The sequence below is a fragment of the Trichosurus vulpecula genome, chromosome 8, assembly GCF_011100635.1.
Source record: "Trichosurus vulpecula isolate mTriVul1 chromosome 8, mTriVul1.pri, whole genome shotgun sequence".
Lineage (NCBI taxonomy): Eukaryota > Metazoa > Chordata > Mammalia > Diprotodontia > Phalangeridae > Trichosurus > Trichosurus vulpecula.
Window position 1 is genome coordinate 253,740,529 of NC_050580.1, and position 21,863 is coordinate 253,762,391.

The 21,863-nt window shown below is 42.2% G+C and overlaps 1 protein-coding gene across 1 annotated transcript in view; it reads right to left on the minus strand.

Moving 5' to 3' along the window:
* OTUB2 (OTU deubiquitinase, ubiquitin aldehyde binding 2) overlaps positions 1–15,618 on the minus strand; it is a 42,265-nt gene extending 26,647 nt beyond the window's left edge. The window contains exon 1 of the mRNA XM_036735029.1: positions 15,404–15,618. Coding sequence (XP_036590924.1) covers positions 15,404–15,406 — 3 coding nt within the window. The 5' untranslated portion in view covers positions 15,407–15,618. The remainder of the gene's footprint in view (positions 1–15,403) is intronic.
* Between the last annotated feature and the right edge of the window lie 6,245 nt (positions 15,619–21,863).

A 21,863-nucleotide genomic window follows, 5' to 3' on the forward strand; every position in this document is an offset into this window, starting at 1 on the left:
TGGACATTTGTAGACCTTAATCCAGTAAAAGGGGATACCCTAAGCAATGAGAGTTTGGAAATTTCTCCCAGTGGGCTGAGTTATGAACTGCACGGCTGACTGGCGGGAAGTGGACATGAGTCTGATCAAGGGGTTGTGGCCTAGAAATAAAAAGACTGGACAATCAAAGCTCTCCCCATTAGGGTGAGGACCAGGGAGGAATTTTACAATGCCTTTACAATACAATTTTACAATGCTGACTGTGGGCATGTTAATACCTATTAGAAATATATGTTCTCTGCTGAACTAAATAATCAGGCTTTTATGAGAAAGGCAGAGGAGGGGGAGTGGGTCTATGACTGGTCTAGACACGGGGACCATGATGTTATGCTATAGAAGGCTTGGGATCATATGACCCATCTTATTCTGTGGATGAGCTAGGTGGCTAGGTCTTCCCAAAGGGGCTCTTCACACTACTCTATTCTGAATGTCATCGACTTGCCGCCAACTTGGAAATTCACCGTCTTTCCCCATCTCAGGGTAAGGTTTACCCTGAGAAATAATATCTTTGTCATCAGGTTCCTGACTGGGTCAGGTATCCCCCTTCTTAGAAGCCATGCCCTTGACAAATGAGCATCGCCCTAGGAAAAGAGTGGTGGTCTTAGTCCGGATGAGTCTTAAGTCCTGATGCTGGCACCCAGACAGACTCTATGCGAGAGGGCAAAGCTACTTTACCACAGATGACCCAGCCTATGATGAGGACTTTACTGCAGATGACCCAGCCTATGATGAGGATCCATCACACGCTGGAAGGGTCATCATCTGCCTTGTTGTCCTGATGTTCTTGGTGCTGCTTCTAATCATCATCATTGCTTTTCATCAGGAGGTCCGCTGTGAACCGTCCCCAGTATCAGCCACCGCATCACAGATCTGGGGCGTGGTCCTTCTGAGACAGGGCCATGACGGCTGGGATCTCGGGCCTTTGCTTTCCATATTCAGTCACGCTGGGACTACTATTCTCCTTTAGGACTTGTATTTACTTTTTTTTCTTTTCTTTTACTTGAAGTAAGCTCTTCTTGTAGGCCTGTCTAAAAATCTTTAGGACATTGCCAGTAAAGGGTAGCAAGAAAAATCCTACTAAATTCCCTGCTATGTAGGCTAGGGTAGTTTTCTTTTTTTCCCTAAAAGGCAGGGCAGCTATTCAAGAGACTTGGTCTAGGAGGATAAGGTTCAAGCCATTGTGGCTTTCCAGTAGGCTAGTGAATAAAAAGGTTAGCCCATAAGGGGTTGGTGCCCTTCAGCTTGGTAGATGCCCCATTACACATCAAGTCACAACACCCTTCTGATCCAATACAACCTACTGAACAGACACATTCCCATACAGAGACAAGTGGCACTACGTGCACCTAAACCGGTTCTGTAGCTTTACTGAGACTAAGTAAACTTCCTTTTGTTAACTATTAGCTGGTCCTAGAGTGTCTTATATTATTTCAATCCAGATAATGAACCACCAGACTAACCTGAGCCAGGTCTAACCTTTAAAACTGAGTTGTCAGATCAACTACAAATAAATGCTTTAAATCAGGAGAACCTTTAACATGGCATAACATTAAGAATTTGTAGCATTTCTTGGGGCTCCCCTAATTCAGATTCGGTGACAAACTCTGACCTGGGACAGGCTTAAGTTTATCTCTGTTATCTGCAAAGATTAAAAGGGAGAATTTTAAACTGATTTTTGACAAATTTTAAAGGAATTTAGCATGCATTTGTTGCTATTCAATTCAACTCCAGAAAGCAAAGTTTATTGAGCACTTATGTGCCAGGCTATGGTACATAACTACTGGGATAGGTTTGGGGGACACAAAGAGAAAGATGAAATAGACCTTGATTTCAAGAAGTATACATTCTGGTCAATGACTATAGCAATCTCCTCTTTGATAAACCCAAAGAGGCCAGCTTCTGGGCTAAGAACTCACTATTCCACAAAAACTGTTGGGAAAACTGGAAAATGGTAGGACAGAAACTGGGCATACACCAATATCTTGCACCATATACCAAAATAAAGTCAAAATGGGTTCATGATTTAGGAATAAAGGCTGATACTGTAAGTAATTTGGGAGAGCAAGGAATAGTTTACCTATCAGATTTATGGAAAAGAAAAGAATTCATGACCCAACAAGAGATAGAGAGTATTACAAAATGCAAAATGGATAATTTTGATTATGTTAAATTGAAATGTTTTTGTACAAAAAAAGCCAATGCAACAAAAATTAAGAGGGAAGCAGAAAATTGGGAGAAAATCTTTACAGCTAGTGTCGCTGATAAAGGCCTCATTTCTAAAATATACAGGGAACTGAGACAAATATATAGGAATACAAGTCATTCTCCAATTGAGAAATGGTCAAAGGATATGAACAGGCAGTTTTTAGAGGAAGAAATTAAAAATATCTATAGGCATATGAAAAAATGCTCGAAATCACTGCTGATAAGAGAAATACAAATGAAAACAGCTCTTAGGTACCACATCTCTCCTGTCAGATTGGCTAAAATGACAAAACAGGAAAATGATAAATGCTGGAGAGGATGTGGGAAAATTGGGACATTGTTACATTGCTGGTGGAGTTGTGAACTGATCCAGCCATTTTGGAGAGCAATTTGGAACTATGCCCAAAGGGCTATAAAAATGTTCATACCCTTTGACCCAGCAATACCACTTCTAGGGTTATATCCCAAAGAGATCACACAAGTGGGAAAAGGACCCATATGTACAAAAATATTTATAGCAGCTCTTTTTGTGGCAGCTAAGAATTGGAAATCAAAGGGATGCCCATCAATTGGGGAATGGCTGAACAAGCTGTGGTATATGAAGGTAATGGAATACTATTGTGCTATAAGAAATGGGGATAATACGGACTTCATAACAACCTGGAAAAACCTACATGACATAATGCCAAGTGAGCGGAGCAGAGCCAGGAGAACATTATACACAACCACAGATAAATGGATTCTGTAAGGACTAACCCTGAGAGACTTTGCTCTTCTCAGCAACACAATGTGCAAAGACAACTCCAAAGGACTCACGATGGAGAATGCTATCTACATTTTTTTTTCTTTTTCTCTCTTTTGTTTTTGGGTTGGGTTTTTTTTTTTTTTTTTGGTCCTGTTTCTTCTTTCTCATGATTCATTTCATTGGTCATAATTCTTCTCCATAGCTTGACTAGTGTGTAAATTAATTCAATGAGAAGTTATACGTGGAAGTTATATGGGATTCCATGCCGTCTTGGGGAGGGAGGCGGGGAGGGAGGGAAGAAAATCTGGAACTAAAAATTATGTAGAACCGAGTGTTGTAAACTAAAAATAAAAAAAAATTAAAAAAAAGTAGTATACATTCTGTTGGGGCAGGGAACAATACGTACACATGTACACAGAGAATAGATACAGATGAGTATAAAGTTAATTGCTAGCGAGAGGAGTATCGATGTTAAGGCGTTGATCTGGGAACCCATGGCTAATTTAATTAGGTCTCCAATTAACTTGATGAGATTATGGGGCACAAACTTTTTCATCTGGAGGCATCTAAAGGGTATCCCCAAGAAATAGAAGCATACACTGGCACTTTGCTGATAGGACACAGGAGATTCAAGATAGTGGGATGTCAAAGACTTGGAGATAGGCTCTTATCCCTTACCATCTTAAAAATCTAGCTGTGTGAACATCTAGGCCTTTTTTCCTCTCTTCCTCCTCTTGGACTTGAGAAATAAACCAATGTATAATAGAGGAGACCTTTAATAGGAGCAAAGGGGAAGAAGGTCTGTTTCCATGCACAGTCTCCTCCTCCCAAAAGCAATTGATGGTGACTCATGGCAAAAGTACATGGCAGAGGTAGACATGTGTTTACATATGGTGAAAGAGGAGGGATCCTGAAAGTCCAAGATTTTCTCAGCTCAAGAGACCACAGCAATCAGGCACTGAGGGAATTCTTCTAGAACAATGGTTCTTAAACTTTTTGGTCTCAAGGCCCCTTTACATTCTTAAAAATTACTTCCAAAGGAACTTCCAAAGAGCTTTGGTTTATATGGATTATATCTACTGATATTTACCATATTAGAAAATGAAATGCTTCGGTATTACCGAAACAGTTTTGATCTTCCCCACAAAAGGGTCTCAGGACCCCTCCTGGGGTCCCTGGACTGCACTGAAAAGCACTGCTCTAAAAGCACACGGTAGAAGCAAAAATGTGCATGCCCCCTTGACCCAAGTTCAGAAATTCCCAAATTTGAGAGTTCAGGGATTAAACATTCTGGAGAAAGAAGATTTCTTGATTTTGCAATCTCACCTATGTGGCAAAGCAGCAAGTGAGTTGCTTGGAAGATACAGGCTATGGGAAAGGGATGGCTTATACAACAGCTCCAAAGTATGTCTGCCTTCTGGAGGAATCTAAACCATAGATTAGTACTGTGAGTGTCAGAAGGACTGGATTTGGAATTAGAAGGCCTGTGTTTGAAACCTAGCTTGGCCACCTACTAGGTATACTAAATTACTTCCCTTTAGTGGGGCCTCTTTGTTTCAACTATAAAATGAGAGGCTTCAGCTTACTTGGGAGAGAAGGGGCTCCAGGACAAACTGGCACGAAGGGTCCCTTTGGGCAGAAGCAGCCTTCTGCTATGTTGGGCTAAGGTCCTTTCCAGTTCTTTCTTTCCCATGAATTTCTCCCTGGACCCCAGAGTCTGGGGAAGCTAAGCAGTGCAATGGATAGAACACAGAACTTGAAGTCAGGAAGACCTGAGTTCAAGTCCTACCACAGATATTTACTAGTTATGTGACTCTTGGTAATTCACTTACCCTCTCTGTGCCTCAGTTTCCTGATCTGTAAAAAGGGAGATAATAATGGTACCTATCTCCCAAAGCTGTTGTGACCAAATGAGTTAACGTATGTAAAGCATTTTGCAAAACTTAAAGCTCAATATAATAAGTATTGTAATAAATATAATTATGGAAAAGTAGACAAAGACCAGGTTATTCGAGTGACTGCTAATTACACTCTCATGCTATTTAACAGGAAATACCACCTACCAGAGGAAGAGGCCAGCAGACAAAATCAAGCAGGGCTTGTCTGCGAAGCACAGAGAAGGTAAATAAATAAGTCACAATAAACACAACACTTGGAGGTTCACAAAATGCTTTAAACAACCCTATGAGGTAGATTGTGCAAATACCATTAGCCCCACTTAACACGTTGGACAAGTGTGATGTAAAAGAGGGGAAGGGATCCCAGGGTTAGCGTGCTAGGAAGAGAAAGGCCTGGGTTAAGCTGACATAGAACATTCAGCAGGAAGCTGAGCTCTCTCAAGGACTAAAGTCTTTTGCTTCGACAGTTACCAGGAACAACTCTAGGAGCTACCCAAACATGGCCCGAAGCCCATGCTAAAACATGCCTGCTTCACCTTGCCACCTTGAAATCTGAAAGAGCAGCTTCCTGACTTCTGGTCTCAGTCCAGTCACCAACATCTTTCAATGGGCATGGTGTTCTGAGGGCAAACTTCCAGGAGGGGCTTCTCACCTCCAAATGCCACGCTGCTGGCCACTTGGAGGGAAAGGTTTATTACGAAATGAATCAAATTAAACCGTTCTGTTCAGAGACATTTTACCCATTCCACTCGCTAACTCCCTCTCCCACTCACACACTGAAATCTGCCTTAGCATAGTACTTGGCACATGGGGCTTGACAAATACAAACTGATTGACCGATGGCCTAGTCACATGATGGTTCTGTTAGCTTATCTAGCCTAGCTTCCCAATTTTTAGAGATTTGGAATCTGGAAGGTTGCCCAAGGTCATAAGGGTAGAGTGCAGAGCCAGGATCAAAAGCTACATTCTTGGACTTTAAGCTCAGCACTCTGACCATGCTTCCTTGAGGTAAGGTCTGGTTTAAATGATGCTTCTTCAATGAGGCCTTCCTCAAAAAGAGTGGTAAGGGAAGTTTTGGGCAGGTGGGATAAAAGCAATGAAGGGGAAAGGTTAGAAGGCAGTCTCAGTCTAGAAGGGGAAATGGAAGAGTTCCATTAAAGAATTATGCCACAGTGAAGGATGGTCTGTCTGTGGTGAGAGACCCCGGATTCCCAAACTTTATAAAGGGCTTCAATTTGGGGTGAGTGGCCACAATAGGAGACTATCTTCTCCAAACAAAGGTTATAATTCCTAGGACTGCATCCATCCTAGAGGAAGGTATAATATGCCTTGCTGGAGGCCACCAGCACTCAGAGGACATAGACAGAATCAGATATCGGCCTTAGGAGCAGAGTGAGAACAGGGGACAGACAGGACTGGGCCTGATGACTTAGGATACAAAGCTAACTTTACCATTTGGCATAGCTTTTTTCATAAATTGATATTTCTAGGAATGAGGCATGACAGAAAAAGTTCTCACCAAAAACAAAAAATAAAACATATTCAAGGAGAAGGGAAGATGAGGCAGAAATGGGGCAGGAGGAGGAGCTCAAACTCAGTACCCTAGAAGTACTAACTCTCCTAAGGGACATAAAAACAACTAATAAGTTATAAGTATATCCCGTGGTACAGGAATTCAGAATAGACTAGTAGGAGGCCATGTCCATTCTTCCCTCTGCTTTTCCACTTTAGATATCTCCTTAGATGGCCACAGCGCTCCTGAGGGAGCCAGACCAATAGGGACAAAGATACAGGCACAAGGAGGCCTCTTCAACGCATGGGCTTCCTGATGTTTCCTGACAGTATTATTAGTACAGTGCTGTAACTCTCCTTCCCCACCAGTGTTCTACTGAACTACTGGCTGCCTTAGTCACTCGACACATCTAAGCCCAGCTCTAGCATATATCACTCTTAGGCCATCTCTTCCATGGATGCAATGCTAACTAGAAATCATAATCTGGAAGACTGAAAACTTTCCATTTGGGGATTCACGCCCTGGAGCCCCATTGTCCTGACTGATGGTTGCCCCAGTCTCCTACTATGTATCTAGGCCTAGCTCTAGATAGGCTTCACTTTGCTCTTCCTGGCTATGTCCTCAACAGCTGCCATACTTCCAGGCGTACCCACCTCTTCCCCCACTCTCCTTTCCAGAGGTAAGGGGCTCAAATCAACTCTGCCATTGCTCCTGGAAAGGGTCAATCTACTCCCTTGCGGCTCTACTCATTATCTCTGTAACTTTCCAAAATAAAATATCCTTCCATGGCTACCACTGCCCTCTATATGTGATCCTTCTCTAACAGGCGAATGTAAGCATCATGAGGGCAGGGCCTATCTTTACATCCTTAGAGCTTGACGCACTGCTTGGCACATGGTAAACATTTAATATTCATTCATTCAGTGATTCACTCATTCACTCTGGGTAAAGCAGACTGTTGTGGGTGGGCCGAGTTAGGAAACTAACCACTATGTATCACATTCATTCTTACGGGATAATACTTCCTGTATTCCAAGTAACTAATGTACAAATGTTTCTAATTCAACCGATATATAATTTCCGTTTTTAGAATCATAGAACCTGAGTTGGAAGGGATCTCAGAAATCTGGTTGTCCAGCCCATGGCTAGAAGAGGAATCCCGTTTACAAGTGATTATGCAGCCACCTCTTGAAGCCCTCTGGTGACAGGGTGCTCATTACTTCCTACTTTTGGCTAGTTCTAGTTGCAAGAATGTTTTTTCTCCCACAGAGACAAAAATCTGCCTCTAACTCTCACCCATTGTTCCTAGTTTCAGCTTCTGGTACCAACCAAAAATCCTCTTTCACATAAGAGTCCTTCCATAACACTTGAACACAGTTTTCTTGTCTTGACTAAGACTTTTCTTCTTAAAGCTAAATGGCACCACTCCCTTCATTCAATCCTCCTAAGGCACATCTCCAATCCACTTGTCATCCTGGGTACCGTTCTCTATCTCCACATCTGGATGTCCTCATTAACAACTAATCAATGTCTTTCCCAATGTGGCATTCAAGACTGAGAACAGATGTGGTTTGACTGGGATCAATAACATTAAGACACTATGCCTTCCTTAATGTGATCCAATGTCAAGTTTGCCTCCCCCCCTTTTTTATTTACTGCTGTGTCCCACTGATAACTCAAATATATACATGACAACATTTTATATCTTCCTTCTAACATTTCTAAGCATTAAGCTGAGTTCCTTATGGTACTAGTGTCCTCATTTGCTGTTTGCGTCTGGTACGTTCCAGACAAGTGTATCAAAAAAAATTTTTTGGTAGGTTGAATTATATTTTCCCATTGACATAGAGTATCTCCAAAGTCTTAGCACAGTTTAAAGCTTTACAAAGCTTAAAATGCTGATAGCTAAAAGCTGAAAAGTTCAATAGCTAAAAGCTTTAATAGTTTTTAACTGCACAAAGACTTTTGGGACACCCCATACAATACTCTAAAATGTTTTTCACTTCCCAATTAATGGATCTTCAAATAGCAGCACTCTCTAACACTATTCATTTAAATTCTGTCGGTTTTGAACCTTTGTTTACTTTATATTAAAGCCTCCTTGAGGCATGAGGCAGCTAAATGGTGCAGTGGATGGAGTGTTGATCTTAGCTTTGAGAAGATCTGAGTTCAAATTGTACCTCAAACACTTGTTAACCGTGTAACTCTGGGCAAGTCACTTACCCTGCCTCAGACTTAGTTTCCTTCTCTGTAACATAGGGATAAATAATAACAGCATTTACCTCACAAAGCTTTTATGAGGATCACATAAGATATGTAAAGTATTTGTAAATCTCAAAGCCCTGTGTCAGCGCTAGCTATTATTAAGCTATTAAACTGAAGACTCTACTGGTCATTCAAATAGTACCTTGATTTCTGAATTCTGAAAATCTTACATTTTCAAATATTGTATGTCTAAAAAACTGAGCCCATCTGTACTTTTTTTTCTTTTTTGCCCACAGAACCTCTTGCATCCTCTTTGGCCCAGATGTAGGGCCAGCAAGTCACCACGAGCCCTCAAGTCAGCCTTGTGAACTTGGCTCTAAAGTCTTTGTATTATCCACTCATCGGGAGGCACAACTAAGGCTGATTTCTGGTCCTGAATCTTTGTCCAACCTGCGTGTGATCTCGTATGTTTCCTCTGTTAAGATGTGGCTCTTTTCATCCACCTTTCTGACTGGGTATCTGGCATGAAAGTAGAGTTTGGATCTGAGACAATTATGGATATCTTTAAGTTCCAAAGGACAGAGGCCTTCCCAAAAGGGTTACTAAAAGCCTCTACACCTGCCAGTCTATTTTCTAAGAAGACAGGACAAGAGTGTGCTGGAAGGTGGAATCCTGGGTTTCCTTGCCAGATGCTCCACTAATGAGCTTTGTGACTCATGGACAGGGCAGCTTCAGCCTCCAGGAACGTCAGGCTCTGTATCTGTTAATTAAGGTGAACACCAACTGGCTAGCCCAGGTTGAATTCTGAGGACGTAGCCTGGTAGAATAATAATAGGTCACACTCATATAGTGTTTGAGGTTTACCAAATATTTTCCTAACAACCCTGTGAGGGAGGAAGTATCAGTGTTATTACCCACATTTTACAGATGAGTTAATTTTAAAGTTCAGAGAGGTCAAGTGATTTGCCTGGGGGTCACAGAGCAAATTAATGTCAAAGCTGGAATCCCAACTCAGCTCCTCGTGACCCAAAGTGAAGCATTTTTTCTATGACCCCATGCTACCGGAATAACCCTATTACAACATAATAGGTGATTGAAGGGATTGGGGTGTCTTTCAAGTCGAAGCTATCCCCCAAATGCAACTCATAGTAATACTGTAACCCTAACAGTGTAATATGTATGGCAGCTTTTAAGTTTTAATTCCCATATTCCCCCTCCACTACATCTACATTGTCATCATCATCATCATCAAGGGCTTTCATTGGTGTAGGGAATGCCCAGTGTGGAAACTCCCTCCACAATTTGCAATCTTTTTTTTCTTATATGTTAAATGTCAATTTTTTTCTTTTTATTTGTTTCTTTTTGAATTTTCTTTTTCTTTTTCTCTTGCACTTAACAGTATTTTTTTCCAATTACATGTGAAGACAGTATTCAACATTCATGTTTGTAAGATTTTGAGTTCCAAATTTTTCTCCCTCCTTCCCTTCCCTCCCCCCTCCCCAAGACAGTAGGCAACCTGATATAAGATATACATGTACAATCATGTTACACATTAGTCCTATTGTGAAGGAAGAATCAGAACAAAAGGGGAGACAAAAGAAAGAAAAAACAAAAAACAAACAGAAAAGTGGGAATAGTATGCTTTGATATGCGTTCAGACTCCGTAGTTCTTTCTCTGGATAATAATTTACAGTCTTAAAACATTGACTAGAGACTCACCTGTGGTCACAGTGAGTGCCCAAATGTGTCAGGGGCAGAGTTTAAACTCAGGTCTTTTTCTCATTCTAAAGCCAGTTCCTCTATCTAGCCCTTCTATCCATTGTTACACTGCTACTATCTCAGCCTTATAACTGGATTCCTTCAGCTTTCAGAAAGCGTCTAACAGGTTTATTTTGTTGTTCAGTTGTTTCAGTTGTATCCAACTCATTGTGACCCCATTTGGGGTTTTCTTGGCAAAGATACTGGAGTGGTTTACCGTTTCCTTCTCCAGCTCATTTTAGAGATGAGGAAACTGAGGTCAACAGGGTTAAGTGACCTGCTCAGGGTCACACAGCTAGTAAATGTCTGAGGCCAGATTTGATCTTAGGAAGAGGAGTCTTCCTGACTCCAGTCCTGGCACTTTATCCACTGGGCCACCTTGCTGCCCTTAATAGGTTAAATGCCTCACCCATTTCCCCTTTACGTACACAAACACACTTTACTACTAAATTGAGGGGAGCAGCTTTTATTTTTCAGAGTCAGGAAAACCGGAGTTTGGATTCTGCCTCAGACATTTAACTAGCTGTGTGACGTTGGGCGAGTCAATTAACCTCTCTCAGCTCCAGTTTCCTCATATGACAATAAGAGCATTTACTTCACAGGGTTGTTGGGAAGACCAATTAAGATAATGCATGTTAAGTGCTAATTTAAATGCTAAATATCATCGTCATCATTATCATTATTATTATATCTGACCCTAAGTACGGTGGTTTTCTCACCACACTACACTATCTCCCACTATATCTTGCTAACTCTCTCCAAGGACAGGTCCAACTAACAATGAGTCAAAAGTCTCATTATTTAGCCCTAGCACGGGCCTTCTATGTAGATGATCGGTAAATGTTCATACAATGGAACAGGCAGGCCAACATCACCCTGTCCTTTCACCTCTTTCCTTTGCCTACGTTCTCTGCCTTGGCGATCAAATTCACTTTCAACTATCACCTCTCAGCAAATGACTCCTAAATCTATGTTGTTGGTGTGTTCGGTCATTTCAATTGTGTCCGACTCCTCGTGACCCCGTTGGGGTTTTCTTGGCAAAGATATTGGAGTGGTTTGCCATTTCCTTCTCTAGCTCATTTTACAGAAGAGGAAACTGAGACAAAGAGGGTCCCACAGCTAGTAAGTGTCTAGGTCAGATTTGAAATTAGGTCTTCCTGACTCCAAGCCTGGCACTGTATCTACTGAACCACCCCGTTGCCCTAAAATCTATACCTCTTTCATAATACCCTGACCTCTCCACAGCTGGCTGGACCTACATCTTCAACTATAGTCTACGCAGGATCTCCACCTAGATGAATGAATGAAACAGCATTCATTAAGTTCTTACTATGTGCCAAGTGACACAAATCCTTCTTCCATGGGATAGCCCTTCGAATATTTGAAGATGGGCTTTGTTACCCCAAATAATCTCTTTTCCATGCGACACATGGCCACATCCTTCACCCAATCTCTCTGAGATGGTTTTGAGTTTTCTTCTTGTTGTGGTTGTTCTTGTCTGGGTAACATTTTGTCAGGGGGCCTTCTAAAACACAGCATCCAAAGCTTAATGAAATATCTCAGAAATCACTCATCTGTCCAAAAATCATCAGTGACTACCTGTTGCTTAATGAGTAAATTAGAAAATCTGTTTCTGCCTCTGTTAAAGGGAAATGGCAGTACAGTGGATAGAGCACTGGGCCTCGAGTCATGAAGACTCCAATTCAAACCTGGTCTCAGACACTTGCTAGCTGTGTGGCCCTGGGCAAGGCACTGCTCTTTGCCTCAGTTTCCTCAACTGTAAAGTAGGAATGATAATAATACCAAACTCACCTGAATATTTTGAGGGTCAAATGAAATAATATTTATAAAAAGATACTTAGTACAGTGCCCAGTGCATAGTAGATGCTATAAACATGTTAATTCCCTTCCTTCCTTTTTTCTGTTCCCTGTCACCTAGCATTCAAGGCTTTTCACAACCTGGTAACACCAGATTTCCAGTTTTATTTCATATTATACCAGCACCTAGCAGAGTAACTTGCATATAGCTTTCCTGCTCCAGGCCTTTGCCTTCCTATGTGCCTAATGCAGGAAATGTCCTCCTTTTTCTTTTTGCATCTTCCACTCTTGCCACTGTACTCCAATGTCTCGGAGGAGACTGTGTGTCACTGAAATCCAACTCCCTTCCAAGCTAAGACATCACCTTCCTGATGTCATTGGTCCTCTTCAAGAACGATGGATGAACAACAAATACCACCTCTTCCAGAAAGTCCCCTCGATCCCCTATCAGTAAGAACGCCTTGGACTTCACATAGGTGTTAGCACCTCTCTGATCCACTTATTTGGCATCTTCTTTATTTGTGACTGAGGCTGACTGCTTCCCACTCGACTGTTAAATTCCCCAAACACCTAGATTCTCTCTTAATTAAACTTATTTTACCCATTACCTCACACGGAGCTCCACAAATACCACACAATTAATTGTTCAACTGAAGACCTGAGTAAGTACAGGAGGTCCCCACTTGATGGTGTGCCATTGGCTCAGGGCTACTAGCCATTTGTATGGTAGTATGGTTTAAGAACATTGGCTTTGGAGATCCCAAGGATCCAGTTCAGAGTGGTATGACCTTAGGCAAGTCACTTAATTTCTCTAGGTCTCATTTCCTTATGTACATAATGAAGGAGTTGGAACAGATGGCACCTAGCATTCCTCTCAGCTCTAAATTTCTATGGCTGTCTGGAGCCTTACTTCCTTCTGATCCGGCTACAGCAGACAGAAGATGCAGCTTCCTTTCTGAACTTCAGGTGTGTCTGTCACTTCCCATTCCCTCTACTATAATCTTTGTTTATGCTGCTTCTTAAGCAAGTCCTTTTCCTGTGTTTCTTGCTGACCTCTACCCTTCCTTCCCTTTTGTCCTTTCTAATTACCTACATAGAATCTCAGTCTGAGGCTATGATGTGGGATGCTAAAAAGGGGCTGCTGGAGACTAGATTAGATTGCCGTTTTCTGATGCTAACATTAGGAGAGGTTGCCTGGATCAGGAAACCAGGAAGACCTGGGATCAAATCCCCACTTTGACTTATGGAAGCTGTGTGACCCTGGGTAAGTCATTTATAGTCTGGCTGAATCAAGCTGAAGTTCTCTACACCAACGAAATCCCTAGTCTAGTCCCTATCCTTGAGTCTACAGTTCAGAAAAACACTAGATGCTGCTAGCAGATAAGATAACCTGATGCCTTGACACACATCTTAACCACCTGGCTTATTTTTTCTGGTTTTCCATTCAGGTGAATGGGTACTCAAAGGGCACCCCAAAATGCTCATATCTCTGTAAGCAAAGGAATTAGTGTTTAATCCCTGCCCTCTGACTCCAGTTGAACATGAGCATCCACCAAGGCTCCTTGAAAATTCCTCAGACAAACAGACTGCAAGCATGGTCTGGACCTGACTGACTAGTTTACCCTCAGGCAGTACCATCAATCCTCTCTGTGCCATAGCAAACAACTTGGGTGATTGACTCTTTGGGCACGCCATTACTCAGATCCACGCTGGGGCAGGGCTTGGAATGTCCTATAGCTTGAACTGTGCCCCTGACCCCACCATCCCTCAGGGTTAGAGAGTCTGGCTGAAGGTGACTTCATGGGCTGACCCATTCCTAGGCTAAGATTTAGGGTTGGGAGTGTCCTTTAGAAAAATCCAGGTCTCCCCATTTTACAGATGAAGGAAATGATTCTCATACGGGTAAGTGACTTGCTCAAAGTCCCTCAGTCAAGCCTCAGTCACGATTTGAACCTGGTTCTTCCGATTCAGAGTGAGTGTTCTTGTGCCCATTTTAGAAGCTAAGAGGGAAGGCAAAGGGAGTGAACCAACCCCCTTCGGTCTCTCTTCGTTCTCCCCGCTCTCGGGTCTCACGGGTACCTCCTACACTAGCGCCCCAGCTATTACTGACACTGGAAATGTGAGCCCCACGAATGGAATCCAGTCCCTTCACAGCTGCAGCCCCCTCGTAAGGGAAGAGTGGGGCTCACGGCTCGACAATACGGTGGGCAAACATAAAGCAACGCAGCCTGGCTGGCCAGGCGTGATAAATACCTCCGTATCACCCAGGCTCCCGCGGAGGGTGTTTGGGATCGGGGTGAACCCTTCCCCAGCCCTTCCACCCCCTCCCTGGCTCCAACGCACCAAACCCTTGGACTTGTCTCTCGATGGGAAGGAGGAAGGGGTTGGCGTCTTGGTCTTGCCCCAAAAGAACTGGTGGGGAATGTGCCTGAACACGAAATAAAAAAGGCATCATGTCAAACCTAGGTGGGCGACATCTGCTTTGAGGGTATTTCGTAGGATTTAAAGCTTATGCCTGGCACGCAGTAGGCGCTTGGTATATGCTTAATGAATTGATTCATTCGTAGGATCGGATTTAAAGCTGTGGAGTCCAACTAGCTCAATCCCCTCTGCTTTTTACAGCTGAGGAAACTGAGGCTGAGGGGCCAAACGACTTGCCCAAGGTCATACAGGGGGTAAACAGATAAGTAGCCATTTGAGGCCAGGTACTCCAGTTTTCTGGCAGACTCCAGATTGAGGGTTCTTTCCCAAAAAGGCTCTCTTGGGGGCAACCAAATTTTCTGGTGGAGGCGGGGAAGGGGGGCGGGGCACCCGGGAAGCTGGCGTGGTAAGGGACGTAGGGCTTCCTGGCCTGGGTCGTCTTCCCCCTCTCCCCCCACCTAGCCACCTTCACCCAAATCCATCCCCGCACCCCCATCCAGCCCCCAGCGCCCCGGTGCAGAGCATGGACGGGGGACAGTCTGGGTCTCCCAGACTTCCCCTCTCGGAGATTCCCGGGTCCGAGGGATAGGGTTATGGGTGGGTGGGATTTGGGGGATGGGAAGGAAGGCCCTAGAAGCAAACAGGGATCTCAACCAGAAGGGCTTGGGGTGGAGGTGCACCAGGAGTTCTGCAGTCCCCTCTCCACCCCCTCTATTATATCTCGCCCCCTTTTCTGAGCGTGCACATGCGCCCCGGGCTTGGGAACCCCGTATCCCCTCCGCTCCCACCCATGGCACTGACCATAGTGACCGGAGCCTCTGGAAATCGTCCCGCCCCAGGGAGAAGGAGATCCGGCGCGGGAGGGCGCCACAGAACGATATCTCCAGTTCAGACCGGTCGGGGGCCCCTGGGGGTGCGGAGAGTAGAGCAATACACCCGACCGCTCAGGAAACAAGAGGCGAGATCTGCACAGTGTCCCAGTAAGATACACACCCTGGGCTTGACGCCTGAAGGCTGCAATCAGAAGCCGCGAAGCGCATACGTCACAGAAAGGGGGCGGGACTTCAGTTGCCTTTAGCCTATGTTGAGGCCTCCGGTAACTGAATGCCACCCTCTTTTAAAAAGACAGAAACCTCCACCACAGGAGTTAATCTCAAAGGACTGGTCCCATTTTGAAAGGCTGAATGAACTTGGGTGTTAAAAATCCAATGTAAAGGGATATTTTCCGCAGTTTATTTTAGATAACATTCGTTACCACTTCCTCACCACAGGAACTTCTCAACAAACAACAGGTTCACATAAAGATTGTTTACTCAAGGTCAGAGGACCAGGAACTTGGCTCGCATCTGCCATGGTATTTAGGTCATTGTCTGGCTATTTAAGCTTCGTGTTATTCCCAAATAATAGTTTTTCTTCCTGTCTCATGGATTGATATTAATCTACATGCGTTCCAATATATACGAGTGGTCATTTAAGTCTTTCCAGGCTTGCACAAGGTTTCACATATATTATTCTTATGAAATTAATTAGTGCTACAGGTATTTTCCCCCCACTTTACAGATTGGGAAACTGAAGCTCAGAGATGTTACGTGATGTGCATACAGCAGTATTAGCGACAAACCCAGGTCTCTTTTGACTCTCGAATCAGTACACCATAGAACGTGTTAACAGACATTTATTTATTTAGCCTGCTTTGGACTAGATTCTCTATGTTTATTGACAGTGCTAATACTTGAACTCAGGTTTCTGGACTCCTCGTTCATTGTCCTTTCCATTTGCAATATGATTTCTGTTCTTTGCAATAGTGGAAAGCATGAATGTATGAGCGGGTCCCTGCTTCCACACAATGACTACAACAATGTAATTGGAAAGAGCTACAACAGAAAAGTATTCATCTCTTCAAGACTTTTTTATCGATTACATTATGCATTATATTTTTAAGCATTATATTTTTTGTCTTTACATCACCTTCCCAAGTGTATCTTTCCCCTGTTCCCTAAACAGCTATACTTTGTAACAAAGACAAATAATAGACACGCAACAGAAACAACCCTGTTCAATGACCCTGTGACAATAAACAAGTGAAACATGAAACAGAGATGTATGATCGCTGAAAGTATTAACAATTATGTTGAGATAGATTCAGCACAGAGTCCAAACTGAAGAGGGCTTCTCCATGGATGTTGAGGTCCTGTAGGTGCTCCTGTTTGTGAATGACATTGTGCTGATTGAATCAAACCTTTAAATATTGCAGAATTGAAAGAAATCTGTAATCACTCAAAGTAGCTTGTCCTATCCATCCACATAGGAAAAATCAAGTGTATGAACAAAGCCTAGTGCCCAAATTTCAACCTGCATTTGGACTGACTTACTGAAGAGCTTGTCCCACAGGGTGCATTTCTGGTACAGTAAAGATGGGCAATGAATTGTGCAGAGAGCTGAAGAGGAGGAAGAAAGCAAAAACCTTGGTTACTTATGGGAAATTGCATATCTCCCTTAAGGAACCCAAGCTTCCCATGAAAGCAAAGGCCCATGTCTTTAGTACTATCATTCTGTTGATGTTGATATATGTCAATAAGATATGGAATACAACTCCCTCCAGCTAACCACTGCTATGCCATTCCTTGTTTCTCTCCTTTTCCTTTTCCATCTGTTTCTCCAACAGACTTTTGACTCACATCCTCAACCTCAAGCAAAACTGCAAAAGAAGTTGCTCTCACTGCAGTGCGGCATCCCAGTTTTAAAAATCTTGTCCTGAGCCTCCTCACTCACCCACTCCCACTTTTGTGTTGTTTCCCTTCCGATGAGAGGAGGAAAAAAACCAATAATGGCCCTTTAATACTTAGCTCTTCTTCAATCCATAAGTTGTGAAATGCCAAATGATGTTATTCTCCCAGTACAACTTCATTCCTTAGCGTGCAATACCTTGTGTCTTAGAGGTATTATGGGCTATACAAATACAGATGACACGACACAGGTCTTGCTTTCAAGCACTAACTGATGCAGAGTAAAGTGAGGAGCATCAGGAGAATGATTTATACAGTAACAAAAATATCATAAGAATTGTTAACTCTGAAAGACTTAGGAGCTCTGATCAACATAAAGACCAACCACAATTCCAAAGGATTCATTATTGTTTTTGCTTGTTTCTTTGGTGAAATTTGCTATCTCCTGTTCCAGTTTTTCTACTGTACCCACTATTTTTGTCATTCAGGCAGAAAATTCTGCTTTCATAACCACTCAGGTTTCTTGAACTACTCAGGAACAGTATGTGGTGTGTTCCATATTCCCCCACATATTACACAGGGTCCTCTGTCTCCTCTAGTGTTGGGTCATTTTCCTTTGTTTTGCAGTATTTATTCATAGATGTCTGAACTCATTTGCAAGATCTGGAGGCCATATTTCCTTCTGTTGTTAACGTTTCCCTGTTGCTTTATCTGCTAATGTTAGAGAGCTTTGCATTTTCTTCTTTCTGAGATCTTTTGAAATTTCAATTTTTTTTTCTTCCTGCTCTTCCCCTATTCACTTTCTGACTCTGTCGCCTCTAAGATGATTTCCTGGGTGACTAGATTTCAGAGTGTCTCAGCCTTCTCCCTTGTGGGGTAATTCATGACTCAGTAGCCTAGACTTCTGCCCCCAATTGATTTTTGAATGGTCAGAACTGGCTTCACCTGGTTGCTCTGCTCTTTTCCTCAGGCTTAGTAGAGTGCTACATAGCACCCCCCTTCTCCATACAGTGTTCTGTCCTAATGTCCTGTCCCACTCCCTCTATTCCTTAGTTCTCTGGCCTGGCACTGGAAGTTCAGAAAGCTGCTGTGCTGGTGTTAGGGGGTTGTCTGCCCTGGCATTTGGTAGATCAAATCATTGTAGTGCTGGTGCAGCATTGGTGGTATTGCTCCAGAAGATCTACAGCTATGCTGGTTGTTTGCTTTGTTCCAGGCACACTTCTGCACCCTGGAGCTGGGGGTTCTATGGCACTGGAAAGAAGAAGGGAATATTGGAGTATAGGAGTGGGCTTTGTTGTAAGCCTTTGTCAGGTCCTTGGGTCTGCTAGTGCAGCCTTGATGCTGGTAGTGGAGAAGGTAGAGGAGGGGTGCTGAATGAGCTTAGGGTCAGTAAGCATCAGTTCATGTTTTAGCATTTTTTTAAACCTTCAATTTTTTTTGTATTCTGCATGTCCTAAACCATGAAGACAGCTGAAAATTTTTTTATCTTTGGTGCATAATTTGTTTTGGAGAGATTTGAATGGTCATGGGGATTAGAGCAAATGTCTAGCCCTCTATCTTGTTACTCATATGACACAGAAAACTCTCTTCCTTCTTTCTCAATGGGTGGAGGGTGGGGAAGGGGGAAACTTGGAACTAAAAATAAAATAACATTGAAAGAAAAAGGAAGGGAGGGACTTGAATAGATGGAGATGGTATCTATAAGGAATGCCTAAGAAAATTGTGGTACGTGAATGTAATGGGTATTATTGTACTGACCGAAACAATGAATATGAAGAATACAGAGAAAAATGGAAAGATTTAGATGAACTGATGCAAAGTGAAAAAAGCAGGACCAGGACAGGCCTTGGACCTTCTTCCCTTTGAGGCCTACATGTGGTCTCCTCAAACAGGCTTTTATCCTTTGCTGCAGTGCTTGCTTTGTATGTTTGTTTGTTATAGGTAAAGCCATTAGAGACTCTGATTTCATGAGTTTTAAAAGGTCAGTAGAGGAGCTTCCAGGTCCTAATATCTAATATCCTAATATGCCTAAAGGAGCGTGAAATGATCTTCAGGATCCAGCCCAGCAGTAGCTAAGACAAGGATATGAGCAACAATGCTGCATTTGTACATGAACTGAGTGGAACCAATACTATGTTTGAACTGAGCTCAGTCTTCCCAGAGACTGAGGTGGCACGGAGATGAGTATATTCCTGAGGTATTGAAGGGAATTGTTTATATTTCTGTTTTTCCTACATGTTCTAATTAAATATCTCTATGTAAAAGCAAAAAAAAAAGCCAAACAAAAACAAAAACCGAAAAGAAAAACCCACAGATCTTGACATGATATTACAATGGTTTGTTGGTTTGATCAAATGAGATAATGTAGTAAGGTGCTTTGCAAACTTTAAATAAATACTCTACATAAATGCTAATTATTATTATTATTGTACAAGGTAGTATTTCTGGTGTCATTATCCCCCCAATCCCTGATAGAGTTCAAACTCTTGAATGTAGGGACCATGTCACTTTTGTCTTTGTATCTCTAGCACCTAACATTTTCATAAAATGAATGAATGATTTTTCCCAGCTATATCACCCTTTTCTAGACCTCTAGGGAGGTTTTATTTGTTTTCTCAGGAGAGGCAGTGTGGTGTGGTGACAAGAACAAAGACCTAGGAATTAGAATGTCCAGGTTCTACTGTTGGCAGCTAGGTGGCACAGTAGATAGAGCATTTGCATTTGGAGTCAGGAAGACTCATCTTCAAGAGTTCAAATCCAGCGTCAGATACTTACTAGCTCTGTGACCCTGGGCGAGTCACTTAGCTCTATTTACCTTAGCTTTCTCATCAGTAAAATGAGCTGGAGAAGAACATGACAAACCATTCCAGTATCTTTGTCAAGAAAACCCCAAATGGGGTCACAAAGGGTCGGACACAACTGAAGTGGCTGAACAGCAACAACAACAAGAGTCAGAGACTCTGGGTTCTAATTCTAGCGTTGCCTTATTACCTGTGTAACCTTGGGTAGGTGATCACAAAGACTCTGACGTGACTCAACACCAATAGCAAATGTTGGCTGTTACTAGCTTGCTGTATTGTGTTAGAAAAGTCTCTTCTGCTTTTTCGGTCTCAGTTTCCTTATCCATAAAATAAAGAGGTTGGAGTAGGTGATCTCGAAGATCCCTTCCAGTTATAACATTATATGGTTTTAAGGTGCTTTCCAATCAAACAAAATGTTATTTATTTACCTTTAACATTATTTTCTTTTTAAATTTTGAATTTCAAATTCTCTCCCTTCCTCCTTCCCACCCACCACCGCAAAGGCAAGAAATAAGAAACCCATTTTACATGTGAAATCATGAAAAATATATTTCAATATTAGTCATATTTCCAAAAAAATTAAGAAAAAGAAAGTGAGAAAATTGTACTTCAATTTGTATTCAGAGTTCATCGGTTTACTCTCTGGAACTGAAAAGCATTTTTTCATCTTAAGTCCTCTGAAGTTGTCTTGCATTATTGTATTAATCAGAGTTGCCAAGTGTTTCATGATTGATCATCATTGCAACATTGCTGTTACTGTCCACAACGATCTCTTGGTTCTTCCCGCTTCGCCTTGCATCGGTTCATGTGGGTCTCACCATTTTTTTTGAAACCACTCCACCCTGTCATTTCTTATAGCACAATCATACTCAATCACAGTCATATGCCACGACTTGTTCAGCCATCTCCCAACTGATGAGCATTGGCTTGATTTCTAATTCTTTGCCACTGCCAAAGCACTGATGTAAATATTTTTGATATCCTTGATCTCTTTGAGATACAGACCTAGTAATGGTAGCGCTGAGTCAAAGGGTATGCAGAATTTTATGGCCCTTTGGGCATAGTTCCAACTTGTTCTCCAAAATAATTGGGCCAGTTCACTAATCTACCAACACTTCATCAGTGCACTTATTTTCCCCTTATCTCTTCCAGCATTTGTCATTTCTGATAGGTGTGAGGTGGTATCTCAAAATTGTTTTAATTCGCATCTCTCTAATCAATAGTAATTTAGAGGATTTTTACATGACTATAGAAAGCTTTAATTTCTTCTGAAAACTGTCTGTTTATATCCTTTGACTATTTATCAACTGGGGAATGGCTAATATTTTTTAAAAAAAAATTTACTTAGTTCTATACCTGGTATATGTTTCATGAATGAAACCTTTATCAGAGAAACTTGCCATAAAAGGTTTTTTTATGTTACTTCTTTGTCTATGGCACCTTTTAGCAAAGTGTAGTTTTCCTGATTATCTCTTTTAATTAGGTCTGTTTTTGCTTTTGCTTTGTCTGAGATCATGGTTGCTACCCCTCCCTTTTTTTACTTCTGCTGAAGTATGTTAGATTCTGCTCCAGCCCTTTATTTTAACTTTGTGTTGTGTGTTTCTATTTCAAATGTGTCTCTTCTAAATAACATTTTGTTGCCTTCTAGTTTCTAATCCATTCTGCTATCTACTTCTGTTTTATGGGTGTGCTCATCCCATTTACATTCACAGTTATGATTATTTCCTCCATCTC